Raw genomic sequence first — 16,446 nt, 5'->3', positions numbered from 1 at the left:
TGGTTCTCTTGGGAAGCTCAAGGACAACTCTTGGCCAGGTCCTCCAGTGGTCCCAGGTCTGATGCCACAGTCTAACTGCAGCTTTCCTCTGATGAAAAAGTTACATCCATTATATGTATCAGAAAATAGATTCATGTCATTTGGTTTAGTTAACAACCATCGACTATTTGCTGTGTTAGGTCCGTGCTCAGCTTGGTGGGTATACACGTGTGAGACATAACACTCTTTGCTAAGGCCACTTAAAGCTTCCCGACAAACTCCCTGAGTACAAATCTCTGTCTTGGTGTCATTTCCTGGGGAATCTCAACCTCAGATATTATTATTTCCATTTTTCAATGAAAAAGTGAGGCTTAGAGATCTTACATGTTTCTGGCAATACAGAAATTTAGAGTTTTAAAATTTTCTTGTACAGAACACTTAAAAAATGCCAATGTTTATTTTTATTTCTCTATATGCATATTGAGCTATCAAAGGAGGGAGGCCAGAAATCCCTGGATGTTACTACTGATTCCTGGAGGCCTAGAACTTTCAACTTTTGGTTCCAGGGCCTAAGAATGGACTGGGGACCATACAATAGGCAGTTGAATCCACAATCAGAGTGGATGAGCTGTTTTGTAGAACTTTTTGGTAATTGGAAGATCAAGCAGGCACAAAATCAGTAAGGATAAAGATTTGAGAAAGACTTTTGGACACATGTAATCCTGGAACAAACAATTGGAAAATCCACATTCTTTTCAAGTACAAATAAAACATTTATTAAAATTGGCTACATCCTAAGCAATGAAGTAAGTCTTAAAGCTTCTCCAAAAAAAAAAAAAAAAATCAGTTACATGCAGAATATGTTCTTTTACTACAAGTATGCTAGAAATTAGCAGAGATAAGATAACTAAAACCACTCCATACGTTTGGGACAAATTTTAAATGTGCCTTTCAATACCTTGTGGATCAAAGAATAAATGAGAACGGATACTAGAAAACAATTAGAAGTGCACAATCATGAAGACATTATATATTAAAACGTGAAATACAGCCAAAGATTACTTAGAAGGAATTTTACAGCCCAACATGCTTACATTAGAAAAGATAAAAGGCTGAGAATTAATGAGTTAAGGATCCATTTTAATCTAATGTAAGAAGTTGGAAAAAGAATAACAGAATAAACCCATAGAAAGTCTAAGTAAGAAGTAATATAACTTAGCAGAAAGTAACGAGACTGGAAACAAAGATACTCTAAAGTGGATCAACAAATACAAAAATTGATTTTTTTTTGTAAAACATTTATAGTATTTATCAGGAAAAAAGAGAAAGATTCAGAATGGGAAGATGGGCATAATTTCAGTTGTGGCATTGATAAAAAGAGAAAAAGTGCTATAAAGCTATGGCAATAACTTCAACATTTAGACAATACATACAAATTCCAAAAAATATATAAATTGCTGAAAGTGGCTTGGGAAGAAATAGATAACATGAAAAGTCCTAAAACTGTTATAAAGACAAGGGAATCGACAGTGAAAACTCTCCCGCCCCCTCCAGACAAAACAGTAAAACCAGATGGCAGAACCAATGTCCTACCAAACATCTAATGATCAGGTAACTTCAATCTGACACAATCTCTCTCTATATATTTTATTTTATTTTATTTTATTTTATTTTATTTTATTTTATTATTTTTTTAAACATTTATCCACTTTTTTTTTAATTTTTTTTTTCAACGTTTATTTATTTTTGGGACAGAGAGAGACAGAGCATGAACGGGTGAGGGGCAGAGAGAGAGAGGGAGACACAGACCCGGAAGCAGGCTCCAGGCTCTGAGCCATCAGCCCAGAGCCTGACGCGGGGCTCGAACTCACGGACCGCGAGATCGTGACCTGGCTGAAGTCGGGCGCGTAACTGACTGCGCCACCCAGGCGCCCCAAACATTTATCCACTGTTGAGAGTGAGAGAGACAGAGCATGAGCAGGGAAGGGGCAGAGAGAGAGGGAGACATAGAATCCAAAGCAGGCTTCAGGCTCCGAGCTGTCAGCATAGGGCCCGACACGGGGCTTGAACTCACGAACCTCAAGATCATGACCTGAGCCCAAGTCAGACGCTTAACTGACTGAGCCACCCAGGCGCCCCTCTCTCTCTTTTTTAAAAAAGCTATTTATTTATTTATTTATTTATTTATTTATTTATTTATGTAGAGAGGGTGTGCATGAGCAGGGAAGGGGGCAGAGAGAGAGAATCTTTAGCAAGCTCCACGCTCAGTGCTCAGCATGGAGTCTGACGTGGGGCTCAATCCCACAACCCTGGGGTCGTGACCTGAGCTGAAACAAGAGTCGGACGTTCAACTGACTGAGCCACCCAGGTGTCCCTAACACAATCTCTTTAAGAGAAGGAAGAACCATTCGTTGAGGAAAATTAAAAATGTATCTCTATCATGGAATTCAACATTTCCATATTAGATCAGAAAACTGCATCCAGGGGTGCCTGGGTGGCCCAATTGGTTGAATATCCGACTCTTGATTTCAGCTCAGGCATGATCCCAGGGTGGTGGGATAGAGCCCCCTGTTGGGCTCCACACTGAGTGTGGAGTCTGCTTAAGATTCTCTCTCTCTCTCTCTCTCTCTCTCTCTCTCTCCTCCTCTCCCCCACTTTTGTGTGTGTGCGCTTTCTTTCTCTTTAATGAAACTTAGAAAAAGAAAACTGAATCTGGTAGTCTGTAAAACCAACACTCATCATATCAAGTTGGGTTTACTCCAGGAATGGAAATATGGTTCAACATTTTAAAAAAGTCTATTACTATAACTTGTCACATTAAAAGATTCAAGGAGAAGCATATGATATCTGAAAGCCGTAGATTCCCATGCCTGAAGGCACTTTTTAAAGTTCTTTAACAATTCTAGAATTTGGACACTTAATTCCTGTCATGTTCTTAAAGGATTCAAGCTACTCAGGACAATGGGGGTTCTTTAAACTTTCAACGTTTTGTCTAGTAACATTTTAAGCAATTGTCCATATTTCATCGAATCTAAGGTTCTACAGATGTACATTCTCTTATGTATCATAAAGGAAAAAACAATGCTGGCAATTATAATTGTAAGACACCACTGATTCAAAGATGTACCCAGCTTTAGAGATGGAAAATTGTGTGAAAATATGCATCCTAGAATGGATCAAATATTGATGTATATATTAAAAGTGTTAAGAATAATATTCTTCACTTATCAGTGAAGGTTTATGTGAAAAAAGGCAGTTATCCAAATGTTGAGTCTACAGATATTAATATTTGGTGAAGAATGTATCAAACAGACCCAAGCAAGGTCTCAGTGTTTCGGAAAATTGCATATTCCTTTTTGTACAGAATTATACACTTTTCATGAAATGCACATAAAAAACCCCTCACATGCACACAGGGTTATTTTTCAAGGCTCCCACTTTGAGGAAAACGAAGGCCTGTACATTTGACATCTTTGACCCTTCCTTCATTTACCCGACCCTCTAAGGGGGCAGGCGAGAAGATGGGGATAATCTAAAAAGATCTTTCTCTGCTAGCACCTCAGTGTTTCCCAGAAGACACCAATGTCTCCTAGATCTATGTCTTGTACTTACTTCCAGATGGCAATGTGTTTTTCTCAACAAGCTTCTAAATCTTTCTTTTGCCCATGGGACTGCATTGCAGAAGATTCTTGTCACATCTTGTTTTCTCAGTCTGGCACATATGCACCAGGTCTGATGCATGACCATACCCATCAATTTGTGCCTGCCTGGTGGGTGTGAGGGAGATTTCTTCTAAGTGGAGAGCCCCACCAAAGTCCAAATCCAACACTGTGTTCAAGAGAATATTGGTCTTCTGACAGTGACATCTCTCAGCCTTAAATAGGAATAAAAGGTGAGACCCTGGGTGCCTGGCTGGCTCAGTCGGTCGAGCAACTGACTTTTGATCTCAGCTCAGGTCTTGATTTCAGGGTCGTGAGTTCAGGCCCCACATTGGGCTCTGCACTGGGCACCAAGTCTACTTAAAAAAATAATAAAGAGGCGAAACCCTACTTGGGCTCCATTTTGTCTGATGGTCTAGAGTTTCCCCACCCCCAAGGACTTGCGTCTTTTTAATCCTTTCTCTTATGACTGTACATTTTGGTCTTATTCTTTCCTTCTTCCTGCCACCTTTGTTCTTTGTTCTCCTAATAACTTTCTCTCATATTGACATGTAGCTCAGAATTTTATCTCCAACAATTCGTTTGTCCTCCTTTAGTGGAAAATCCATATAATACCTGATTTGTCCGGGAGGCTTATCCTGAGAGTCTTGTATCCATAAACCAGCATTGTTAGGGGTTATAATAGGGTTTGTCTGATGTATGTTCTTGCTTCCTGAAAGATAACCTCGAAATCTTTGGAATTTCCTGGATGATAGGAGTGTCTTTGTTATTCGTGGTGGGCCCCTTATCCACACCTAAGCTTATGCTAAGGAAGTGACTCAGGATGGGACCTGTTATGCCAGAGAGACCAACCATGTGATTAGAAGCCTGGGCCCCAAACCTTGTGACATCAGCCTGACACCCCCCCCTCCCCCCGCCACTTCCACGGAGGGGAAGGAGACTGGAGATTTACTCAGTTCAACTTTGAAACCAATGATTTAATCAGTCGTGCCTATGTAATGAAACCCCAATAAAATCTCTGGACACGGAGGCTTCTCAGGGTAGCTTCCTGGTGGTAAGCACATCATTGTTCTGGAAGGGATGACAACCCCAATTCCATGAGGCAGGACACAGAGCTCTGTGTCTAGGACCCTCCAGACCTTGCCCTATGTGACTCTTCACTTGGCTGGTCCTGATTTGTATCCTTTTTTAATAACTCTAATTGTAAGTACAGTACTTTCCTGGGTTCTGGGAGTCATTCTAATGAATTATCCAAACCTGAGGGGGTCTTGGGAACCCCCCAAACTGGTAGCCAATTGGTCAGAAGTGCAGGTGACCACACTTGCAGCGGGCATCTGAAATGAGGACAGTTGGGGACCATGCCCTTCACGTGTGGAATCTCTGCTGACTCCAAGTGACTAGCATCAGAATTAGACTGCAGTATTGCAGGGATGCAAGGCGGGGTGGGGGGAGGCCTAATTTTTATCAAGCCCAGATAACACTTTTAAAAAGTTATTTTTGGGGGTGCCTGGGTGGTTCAGTCGGTCAAGCGTCCAACTTCAGCCCAGGTCATGATCTCATGGTTCGTGGTTTCGAGCCCCATATCGGACTCTCTACTGACAGCTTGGAGCCGGGAGCCTGCTTCGGATTCTGGGTCTCCCTCTCTCTGCCCCTCACCCCTCTTGCTCTCTCTGTCTTTCTGTCTGTCTCTGTCTCTCTCTCTCTCAAAAATAAACATTTTTTCAAGAGTTATTTTTTGGGTGCACCGGGGTGGCTCACTCGGTGAAGTGACCGACTTCGGCTCAGGTCATGATCTCATGGTTTGTGGGTTCCAGCCCCGTTGGGCTCTGTGCTGACAGCTCGGAGCCTGGAGCCTGCTTCGGATTGTGTCTCCTCTCTCTGCCCCCCACTCCCACCCCACTCGTGCTCTGTCTCCGTCTCTCAAAAATAAATAAACGTTAAACATTTTTTTAAAAAAATACTTTTTGTGGGGCGCCTGGGTGGCTCAGTCGGTTAAGCGGCCGACTTCGGCTCAGGTCATGATCTCGCGGTCCGTGAGTTCGAGCCCCGCGTCGGGCTCTGTGCCGACAGCTCGGAGCCCGGAGCCTGTTTCAGATTCTGTGTCTCCCTCTCTCTGACCCTCCCCCGTTCATGCTCTGTCTCTCTCTGTCTCAAAAATAAATAAACGTTAAAAAAAAATTTTTTTTTTAAAAATACTTTTTGTTATAGTAGCTATGAATTGATACGAGTTATGAGTTAAAGTCTCACAACTTACACACACGCCCAATGGATCTACCAGCTACCCTCGTTTCTGTTATTTTATGAGGCTATTTCTCTGAACCTTCAGAGTTACTTTTCCACTCCCTGCTTGTGGTTTTAACTAGATACTCTCAGAGGTATGCTTGGTGGTGCTGATCTCCGGTAGGGCCCAGAGTGGCTGGCCATACCCTGGTTGGGGGATCCACAGAGTGGCTCAGGCAGAGGGTAGAGAGCCTAACATCGTCCCGAGGTATTCACGAACGGATGAAAAGCCTGGGACTCCCTGCAGGGCTGGAAAATGCAAGCAGGGGGATCCGGCGGCTGGAACCCCATCTCTGCCGCTGCTGCCCACTCCATGGACGAAAGGCGGAGAGCAGGGGTGGGGGGAGTCTGTGTTGGAAAAGGGCAAGAAGCAGGACTCCGCAGCTGAGGGGCAGCCCGGCGTGAGGCGAGGCAGGGCTCGGCGGGGCCCCGATCTCTGTCCCCCCAGTTAGCAGGCTTCTGGCCAAGGGCACTTTCAGCGGACCCAGTGTCCTCCGAGGGACTGCTCGCATACGTGAGATCCGCCAGGGACAGCTGCCACTTGAGGGGCCATCGGCGGGTCCAAGTCCCGGTGGGTCTGAGGTCCATGTGCCCTGATCACAAAAACTTCGGAGCTGGTAGACCCTTTGAACTTAATTCCAACTGTTATAAATGTTTGAAAGGTTTGCAAAAACGGTTTTCAATTTTTTATCACCCATTTGGATGAACATGTTTCCTCCTGGATGGAGGCGATCGAGGGTTAGAAAGGGAGGGTGGGACCCTCTAAGGCTTAAAACCTTGAGAGGAAAGCCATGTGCATGGGGAGGGAGCTCTGATCTCTCAGTGAAGTCCTTTAACAGAAGAGTTTTACAGAAAGGCAGTCTTAAATATTTTCTCTGATACTTCCTATCTCATTTTTCTTGACGTAACTGTGTGATGTGATATGAACAAAATGTAATGTTTTTACCAAGCCCCATATAGTGGGTTGTCCCTGGCTCCCCTCGGATTAGCCCCCCAGTGCTGCATAAATATCACTGTTTTCTATGAAGGCTGTGATAGGAAAAGCTTGGGGGCCCTTGCCCTTCACACAGTCATGAAGTCCCCAGACTCATGTGAGATTTACTGGTATTTTACGGAAACTCAGGACCATGACCAGTAATTTCAACTATCCTCCCTACTTGACATCAGGATAAATCTATTTATATTGTTTCCTTTCCCAAGAGCTGCTAGATAATCACAACAAGAGCACTGACATAATAAATCTCAGTGGATTCTGGTGTGATATGTAGTAGCAAACACAGGCTTAATACAAGATTAATACATTTTTAATTTAAAGTTTAAGAAATGTGTAATGTTTGTTTTTGAGAGAGACAGAGACAGAGCATGAGCAGGGGAGGGGCAGAGAGAGGGAGACACAGAATCCGAAGCAGGCTCCAGGCTCTGAGCCGTCAGTTTGAGCTCACGGGGCTTGAACTCACGGACTGCGAGATCAAGACCTGAGCTGAAGTTGGATGCTCGTCCGACCGAGCCACCCAGGCTCCCGTCTACATTTTTAATTAAAAAAAATCAGAAGGTAATAAGTACAGTTGTGTTACGTTACTAACGTAAGGTAAGTGATCGCTGGGGTTACCTGGTCCTCTGGGTTTAAATAACATCAAATGGCGGGAGATCCAGTTAAGCAAGGATGTAGTTTGGGGGAGAAAGCTCCTTCCGCCTGGTTCCACAGGGAGAATATACTTCACTGCAAAGTCTATCCCACCTGGAGGCGAACAGGGTTTTTGTGCTCCTCACCAGGGAGCCACTAGCTAGGAGACCTGGCAGCTGTTTCCATATTCATTGGCCATTTGGGTTTCTTTTTCTATCCCCTGCCAGCTCCCATTTTCCTCTTCTCTCCCAGTCTCCTAGATGAACACGCCCTCCCACTATCCCCCATAGGCCGATAGGCCGGTTCAGGGGTTTTCCTAAACAGGTGTCCCCCTGATAGAAATCTGGTGCCAGCTATTAAAACAATTTCCCCACCCTTGCTGCCTAAGTAATTGAGAGAAAACAACAAAGGAGTGAAAGGGGGCGTTGGGGGGAGTCTTTCATAGACTGCTCAGGTGACCCTGCTAATAATGACTCAGGCCCGTGACCTTCTCTGAAGGTCCTGCCTGTGTGATTGCAGCCACCTCTCCAGGCCTGCATGGAAGCTGTCCCCCAGCCCACCCCAGTGACGGGACAGGGGTCCAATAGCTCTGTTCCCTGGGCTAAATACGTGTGACTCTCCTGGAAGCCCCTGACTTCTTAGGTTTTAAATCCCTAGGCATAGGATTAATTAGTGTGAATTCATCAGCGTTCCCTCCAACAGGCACTGAAAGTACAGTCATTTTAATTTGCACACTAACCCCGTGAGATAAATGGGGTAGGGACGGGGTTGTCGGGACTAGAATTCCAGAACTGTTGAGCTGGAAGGGCTTGGAGGTTATGTAGTCTAACCACTTCCTTTCACAAATGAGGAAACTGAGGTCCGAAGAGGAAAAGTGATTTCCCCCTGGTGAGTGAGATGACGTGGTAACGGAAGGGGCAGGTTTAAAGCCAGAGCTGAATGAAGTCAGCTCCTTGTCTGGTTCTCCTTTCCGGTGATAGATGGAATGCAGAAGAGCATTTCAGGCTTTTGCTATATGTCCAAATAAGTCGCCCACAATTCCTGAAAAGGGCGTTCTTAATTAAGGCTTGTGCAGGGGCTCCTGGGTGGCTCAGTGGGTTAAGTGTCCGACTTTGGCTCAGGTCACGATCTCGCGGTTTGTGAGTTCGAGCCCCGCGTCAGGCTCTGTGCTGATGCCTCAGAGCCTGGAGCCTGCTTTGGATTCTGTGTCTCCCTCTCTCTCGCCCCCTCCCCTGCGCATGCTCTGTCTCTCTCTGTCTCTAAAAAATAAATAAATGTTAAAAAAAGTCTTAAAAAAATTAAGGCTCGTGCAGAGGAGGATGGAAAGATACAGGTTCAAGACAGATTCAGGAGGAACTAGCAATACTTGACCCATTGGATATGAAAGCAGAGAGAGATGACAGACAATTCAGAAATTTCTAATTTGTTGAAAGATAGCTAGTAATTACTTGAAATAGGGAATATTGAACAAAAAGCAAATGGTAAAGATGAGTTCATTCGAGGTGTGTTGAGTTATGATGTTTTCAGGACCTTGAGATAAAAATGGAGGGGCGCCTGGGTGGCTCAGTCAGTTGAGCATCCGACTTCGGCTCAGGTCATGATCTCACGGTTTGTGAGTTCAATTCCTGCATCAAGTTTGCTGCTATCAGCGTGGAGCCTGCTTCGGATCCTGTCTCCCTCTCTCCTGCCCCTCCCCTGCTCACACACTCTCTCTCTCAAAAATAAATTAAAACATTAAAACGAAATAAAGAACCTGGATCTAGGTGGAGATCCTGCTTCGGATACCGACAGATAACACCAGGTCATAATGCATTTTTTCCTCTATCCCTGGAACACATTTAAAGAAACTGGTATTAAGGTAGTCACCTACTCAGATCTGTGTGCCTCCTTCCCAGAAGATAAGCGACACTAAGGGAAGAGAAAATACAACCCTGACAGAATTGCTCAAAATCATGCTTGCTGGGAATTAAGACAACTGAGATTAGACATGACCATTGAACCTTCCTTAGATGAGATAAATGAATAATTAAATATCTCAATTGAAGATCCCAAGGATCAAGAGGCCTGTTCCTGAAGAAGAAGAATAAAAGTATTTTAAAAAATATTCGCTTTGTGGGGGCCCTTGGGGGGCTCAGTCGGTTAAGTGACCGACTTTTGATGTCAGCTCAGGTCGTGATCTCATGGTTTGTGAGTTCAAGTCTGGAGCCCACTTGGGATTCTCTCTCCCTCTCTCTCTGCCCCTCCCCCCTTCAAAAAAATGAACAAACTTAAAAAAATTAAAAAATAATATTCCCTTTGTGGACAAAAATGTCTGTGTCCACCATTTGGGCAAAATAAACTGGATTATCTGACAGCGAACAGTTCCATTTTTGGTAGAGGACCAGAAGCACTGCGAGTCATTTCAGAATGTCGTTTAACATGTTTTTAAATAGGGGAAAAAAAGACTGTGCCCTTCCTCCTAAAAAATCCCTCTAAAAAAATTCCTTTCAAATGCACTGTTTTTGTTTTGTTTTGTTTTGTTTTGTTTTGTTTTGTTTTGAGAGAGAGGGCACAAGTGCGTGAGGGGCAGAGAGAGAGAGAGAGAGAGAGAGAATCCCACAAGAGGCAGACGGATGGGGGGAGAGAGAAGGAGAGAGAGAGAGAGAAGCAGGGCTCACCTAAAGCAGGGCTCAAACTCACGAACCGTGAGATCAAGACCTGATCTGAAGTCAGATGCTTAACAACTGAGTCACCCAGGTGCCCCTCAAATGCACTATGTCTTTTGTTGAATTTTCTATTTCACTGGATGAAAAAAAATCAAAGTAAGGTTTATTCCAGACAAGAGCGTCCTAAATCAGACAGTAGTTGAAACCACAGAAGTAGTTGAGATTATCCCAAGAGAATCTGGAACAGAAGGCGGGATGCAGAATTCCGGTGGAAGGGACAGCTCTTAAATTCGCCTTTCCAGGATCCATTCTCCCTCCTCTGGGTAACAACATACTATTTCCTCTGGAAAGCACCTCCATTCCTACCCCTCAGTTCGACGTGTTCATATAGGGATGGCCCCACATTCTGGACCTCAGATGGGACACATCACTCAAACGTGGTGCGTCAGAGTGCTGCGAACCTGGTCACGATGGTTGATTCAAAGAAGAGCATCTGACTCACTAGTCCAAGGAGACGTCACTCTGGGTCTTCTGCTAAAACTACTTGGGAAAGGAGGCTCTTTGTCTGCTGGGGTTGCTGTACAAGTAGGATATGAACAGGGAATTGCTGTTGGCCAGCTAGTCACTGCAGGAGCATCTTGCCTGAGAGAGAAGCAGTGGGGAACAGAGCTAAGACAATAACAGAGACCCTGAGTGGACATGTTCTGACAAAGCTAGTTCTGTTCTTGAACTTCTTGTCTGAGCCAATAAATTCCTTCTCCTATGAAAGGCAATTTCAGGGGCGCCTGGGTGGCTCAGTTGGTTAAGCATCCAACTTCAGCTAAGGTCATGATCTCACGGTTGATGAGTTCAAGCCCCGCGTCGGGCTCTGTGCGGACAGCTCGGAGCCTGGAGCCTGCTTCGGATTCTGTGTCTCCCTCTCTCTCTGTTCCTCCCCCGCTCGCACTCTCTTTCTCTCTCTCAAAAATAAAGATTAAAAAAATAATAACAAAGGCAATTTCGATTGTGATCTGACACTTGTAACCAAAAAAAAAAAAAAAAAGATAGAAAGAAATCATGACTAAAGCACTCGGGAACATCAACATTTAAAATGTGTTTCTTCAGTGTTTGAAGTTTGCCTTTACACCTACATGGCGATAACAGCTGATTGATTATCCCAACGCTGTCTGCTTAGCCTCTTTCTACAGTGCCCCCAGCAGGAAAGGTGGAAGCCACATCTCTCACTCCCTTTGAAGCCAGGATTCTGCATGAGACTGAGGCTCTGCCAGAAAGATGAGCTTGGGAGAGACCCTGATTGGAAACCGGGTCGTCTGAAGACACTTGCCCTCATGAGGGACTTGATCCGCACAGAGTTGCATGCGGAGAGAGGCACAGGGTGCGGGGCACCGCGTTGCCGGCACAGTTCCCGCTAGGGCTGCTTGGGGCCAGCAGCTTGGCGGTGGCTTTGATTTAGGAGCCTTCTCACTGGGCAGAGGCAGAGCAGTTCGGTTGCGTGTGCGGGGTTCCCGGAAGTTTCGCACTCCCGACCTTTATGTGAACTGTCTGTGCTCTTAGGCAAGCCCCTTTTGATTCCACCAGCTGGAGTATATTTTTCAGTTTGTTACTAACAACCTTGATCAATACCCTGCAAAGTACATGCTTCTAGGGAAACAAACAATAGGCCTCGTCAATTTTTCAACAGGTTTTGTAATCCAGAAAAGGCAACACGTTTGTTGGCTTAAGCGATAGGAAATGGAGGAAGAAGCCCTGAAAAAAAGCAGTAAAATCTATGAGGGAAGTGCTCAACGGGCCATTTAGAAGAGGACACAGCAGCAGAATCAACTGTTACAGAGGAGTGAAATGTTGAAATTAGGCCACTGCACTTGGCAGGTTCAGGGAAGTAGAGGGGCAGAATTCTAATTGCAGCAGTGAATTGAGAAGTGAATGAACGGTAAGAAAGCACAGGGAGTAGCGAGTATTTTTTGAAGCGAACACGTTGTGAAGTAAAGGAAGGAAAAAGGATGATACGCTGATTTTCAGGAAGAAGGAAAGTTCTTTTAATTTCCTTCTTTTCTTGTCTTTCTTTTTTAGTTCATAGACACAAGAGAAAGAGCCACTGGGGCAGGAAGAGATTGAAGATAAAAGGAAGAAGGAGTACTTGATAAGGCTAAGTCCCAGAGGAGGGCAGCAGGGACAGGATCCGGAGCAGAGGGGCCCAGCTCACTCTGCACAGGAGGAAGTACTCCTCCGAGGACAGTTCAACAAAGATGGTGGTCAAGATGCACGAGAACTCAGAGAGAAGTGTGGACTTTGCGCAGGATGGTTTCCCTTTCTCTGCGGAGGAGGGGCAGGCCACCTGCTGATGGCGAGAAGGACGGTGACAGGGTCTGTGTGGTGAACTGCAGAGGCCGCTTTGGGGCGTGTGAAAGGACACTGGAGCTGTCACGCGTGGCCAACAGCAGGTGACAGAAAACCTTGCTCAAACTGCCTGGGACGAAAAAGGAACTCCTGGTTCATGGAGTGAAAAGTCCAAGGCCTGAGCGGCACCTAGGAGTTCAAACAATGCCATCAGAACTTGGTTTCTTTCCCTCCCTCTGCTAATGTTGGCTCCAATTCTCGGACACCACTGCCCAGTCCCCGACAAAGGAAAAAGGGGTCGTTTTCCTCCCGGAGGAGGGCGTGCCCAAGCGCTGACAAGGAGCTGGACCAGACCAATTTGGGCCTTAAACTCATCCTCCAACCAATCACCAAGGCCCAGATTTGGAGTACTCTGATTGGCTGGCCCCAGGACATGTGATCGCCTCTGACCCAATCACTGCAGCAGGGGGATTTCAGCGCGCTGAAGAGCCCGCCCTGCGGACGGTGCGGGGACGGGTTCTAACCCAATTTCCCTGAAGGCGGAGGGAAGGACGTGTAGTGCCAACCCCAGGCATTGGTTTAGGACAGGGAGGGCTCGTTGTGTTCTTCGTCAGGTGGAAAGGGGAGCCTTCTGCTGCCCGAGCCAGGGAGGAACTTCGGATGACTGGCCGTCTGAAACAGCCCCGCCGGCACCGAGAAGAGGAGACAGCAAAATACGAATAAAAGGATTGTGAGGAGGGCCCCAAGGTTAGCACAAATACCTGGTTGAGTCCGTCAGCACCGTTATGAAACTTTTGTTGTTGTTGTTGTTGTTGTTGTTAAGCAGCAAGCACCTCCTGGCCCTCCCTGGAGGATAAGGAAATGTTGATAGAAATACACGCGCAGGGGCACCTGGGTGGCCCAGTGGGTTAAGCCTCCCACTCTTGATTTCGGCTGAGGTCATGATCTCCTTGGTCACGGGTTCCATACCCACGTCGGGCTCTGTGCTGACAGCTCAGAGCCTGGAGCCTGCTTTGGATTCTGTGTCCCTACCTGTCTCTCTCTGTCCCTCCCCTGCTCCTCTGTCTCTCTCAAAAATAAATAAACTGAAAGAAAGGAAGGAATGAAAGGAGGAAAGAAAGAAAAAAGGGAAGGAGGGAAGGAAAGAAAGAAAGAGAAGGCAGGAGGGAAGGAAGGAAGGAAGGAGAAGGAAGGAAGGGATACACCCACAGCAGAGTTATAGCCAGGGAGCAGAGTGGGAAATTCCTCCGACTTACCCTTGAAGGCACTCGTTTGTGACATAGGCAGTCCCCAGTAGAGCAGCTGATGTGGCCCACAGCCTTCTGCGCAGGCAAATTTACTCCTGGGAAAAATGTAATGACATACTTTGGAATGATCCCCAATGAGGAACGAGTGAGGGTCTGTGACATGTGTGCCTTTTTGGATTTGATGTGCTCCCCTTAATCACATGTAGCTAAGCCAGGACTTGAAAAAGCTGGGCCACCAGGGAATTGGCATGGGATTTGCACAGAATCTGCTTTGAGTTTTAATTTTATGTCGCTCCCCTTAGGGTGTTCTTAATAGGAGCGATGTTTCTTGATTCCCGAACTCATCCCCGCCCTCGGTCTCAATTTTTCCCATTCACTCCTTACAATAACCAAAATCTTCCACACCACACAGCTGCAGCTGAGACAAGAAACACTGAGCCTGGTGGCGGGACAACTTTGAGACTAGGCAGGGAAGACATCAGAGGATACGGATGGACTTAAGTACGTATCATGGGAAGAACAAGAGAGTGAAGTTTCATGTGCCTGGTAGAGTAATCTTTCTAGAGCACAGCTCTGACCAGTCTGTCCTCTGCTCACTTTTTTTTTTTTTTAATTAAGTTTGCACAAACATTCTTAATGCCTAAAGAATAAAGTTCAGAACCCTAGGCATGGCATTCTAGATCCTTCAAGCTCTGTCCCCAAACTTTCCTTTCATGATTTAAAATTTTTAGGTTTAAATATTAAAGATTTCAATACACAGAGAAGTTCAGAGAAGACGATGATAGACACCCAAGTGCCCACAAGAAAAATTAGACTGTTCGTTGGTTTACCATATCTGTTTCATATCATTGTGTAAAGAAAGTCTAAGACAAGGCCTCGGGGGCACCTGGGACCTTGGGCACCTGCATTGGCCCCACAGGTGGGGGGGGCACTTCCTGGTTCCTTGCCAGCCCGTGGGTGGGTCAGGCATCCAGGGTGGGGCTGGGTGTCTGCCATCAGCCAGGGGGTCGGCCCCATGGGGGGGTACCGCTCTGAGGTGAGGACAGAGGACCAGCAGCCTGTTCGGTACCTGGAAGAGGAGAACCGAGGAACTGCGGTGCTTGGGATAAACAGAGCTTATGCCAAAAACCCATTCGGTAAAAGCTGATAAAAATGCTCTCAAAAGCTGTGGATGCTTTCAAATCTGATTCAAAAGCGCGGACGGTAATAGTCAGGAGTGAAGTCCCAGGAATATTCTGTGCTGGTGCTGACCTTAAGAAGAGAGTCCAAGTGAATCCCAGTGAAGTTGGTCCTTTTGTCTCCAAAATGAGAGCAGTGATGAATGAAATAGAGGCAGGGGGGTCACAGCCACTGCCAGGCGGTATCGGGATGGTCCTCATAAAAGACTTCATCTTCTCTGCACATGTGCTCCATGGCCAAGAAGCCAAAGCAATGGGCTTGATCAGCCACGTTCTAGAACAGAACCAGGCAGGAATGCTGCCCAGCCCACGCAAGGCCTTGGACCTGGCAGGAAAGTTTTTACCTCAGGGACCTGTTGCAATAAAAATGGCAAAATTAGCAGTTAATCAAGGGATGGAGATTGATTTAGTAACAGGATTCGCCATAGAAGCAGCTTGTTATGCTCAGACTCTTCCAACAAAAGACAAGCTTGAAGGTCTTCTTGCTTGTAAAGAGAAAAGGTCTCCTCGCTCTAAAAGAGAATAGAAGAAACAAAAATCTTTACAAGGCCAGTGTAATAAATGTACTTCCGGAAGTGTCTTTCAGATCCACATGTGCCTCCCACCCTGGAGTGCCAATGACCAAGGTGAAGAGTGAGTTATCTGTAGAGTGAATTAGCATCTGGAGCGGACCCATATGAATACTTTGTCCAAATGTGTCTCGTGTCGTATGCATTCAGATTTATAAAGCTGGTCGTGGGTGCTGTCAGAGACAGGTTCAAAATTAGACACACATTTTTAATATCCCCTGCATACAAGGCTTTCTGTCCTTAATTTTATAATGTGAATAACTAATGCATCGCACACTCGAGGAAGTAATACGGATTGTATGCCTGCTGTGCCTCAATACAAAATAAAATTATTTCTATCTACCAAAAAAATGAAAAGTCTTACAGATAGAGTGGAAGCTCCCAGCTACCCTGCATGCCCGTGTAGAGTTCAAAGTGTCATGACCGTCCCGGAAGGAATCACTGTCCTGAAGTTGTTCTGCATCATTGTTATCCATGTTTATGTGTTTTCGTTAATTATAGGTTTCTGTAGACACCATATAGTATTATTCAAGGAGATTTAAACTCCTGTATTAATTAAATCACACTATACATATCACCTTCTAACTTGCTTTTAAAATTTTTTTTTTCAACATTTTTTATTTATTTTTGGGACAGAGAGAGACAGAGCATGAACGGGTGAGGGGCAGAGAGAGAGGGAGACACAGAATCGGAAACAGGCTCCAGGCTCCGAGCCATCAGCCCAGAGCCTGACGTGGGGCTCGAACTCACAGACCGCGAGATCGTGACCTGGCTGAAGTCGGACGCTTAACCGACTGCGCCACCCAGGCGCCCCTCTAACTTGCTTTTTAAATTCAATGTTTTTGATATTTATTCATGTTAGTAATGTCTTTCTAATTCATCTATTTATTTCAACGGTTATACTGTATTCCCATGTATGGCTATATCA

General features: G+C 45.6%; 1 protein-coding gene across 1 annotated transcript; it reads left to right on the top strand.

Moving 5' to 3' along the window:
- Positions 1–14,798: 14,798 nt before the first annotated feature.
- LOC124507903 (methylglutaconyl-CoA hydratase, mitochondrial-like) lies at positions 14,799–15,475 on the top strand. The gene has a single exon (XM_047074392.1). It carries the CDS (start codon positions 14,924–14,926, stop codon positions 15,473–15,475), a length of 552 nt encoding a protein of 183 aa, XP_046930348.1. The 5' UTR covers positions 14,799–14,923.
- The last annotated feature ends 971 nt before the right edge of the window (positions 15,476–16,446 follow it).

Source organism: Lynx rufus, unplaced genomic scaffold, assembly GCF_022079265.1.
Source record: "Lynx rufus isolate CCGP_SWC_20201006 ecotype Redwood Valley unplaced genomic scaffold, mLynRuf1.p SCAF_1, whole genome shotgun sequence".
Lineage (NCBI taxonomy): Eukaryota > Metazoa > Chordata > Mammalia > Carnivora > Felidae > Lynx > Lynx rufus.
This window is presented reverse-complemented; position numbering and strand designations above follow the sequence as displayed.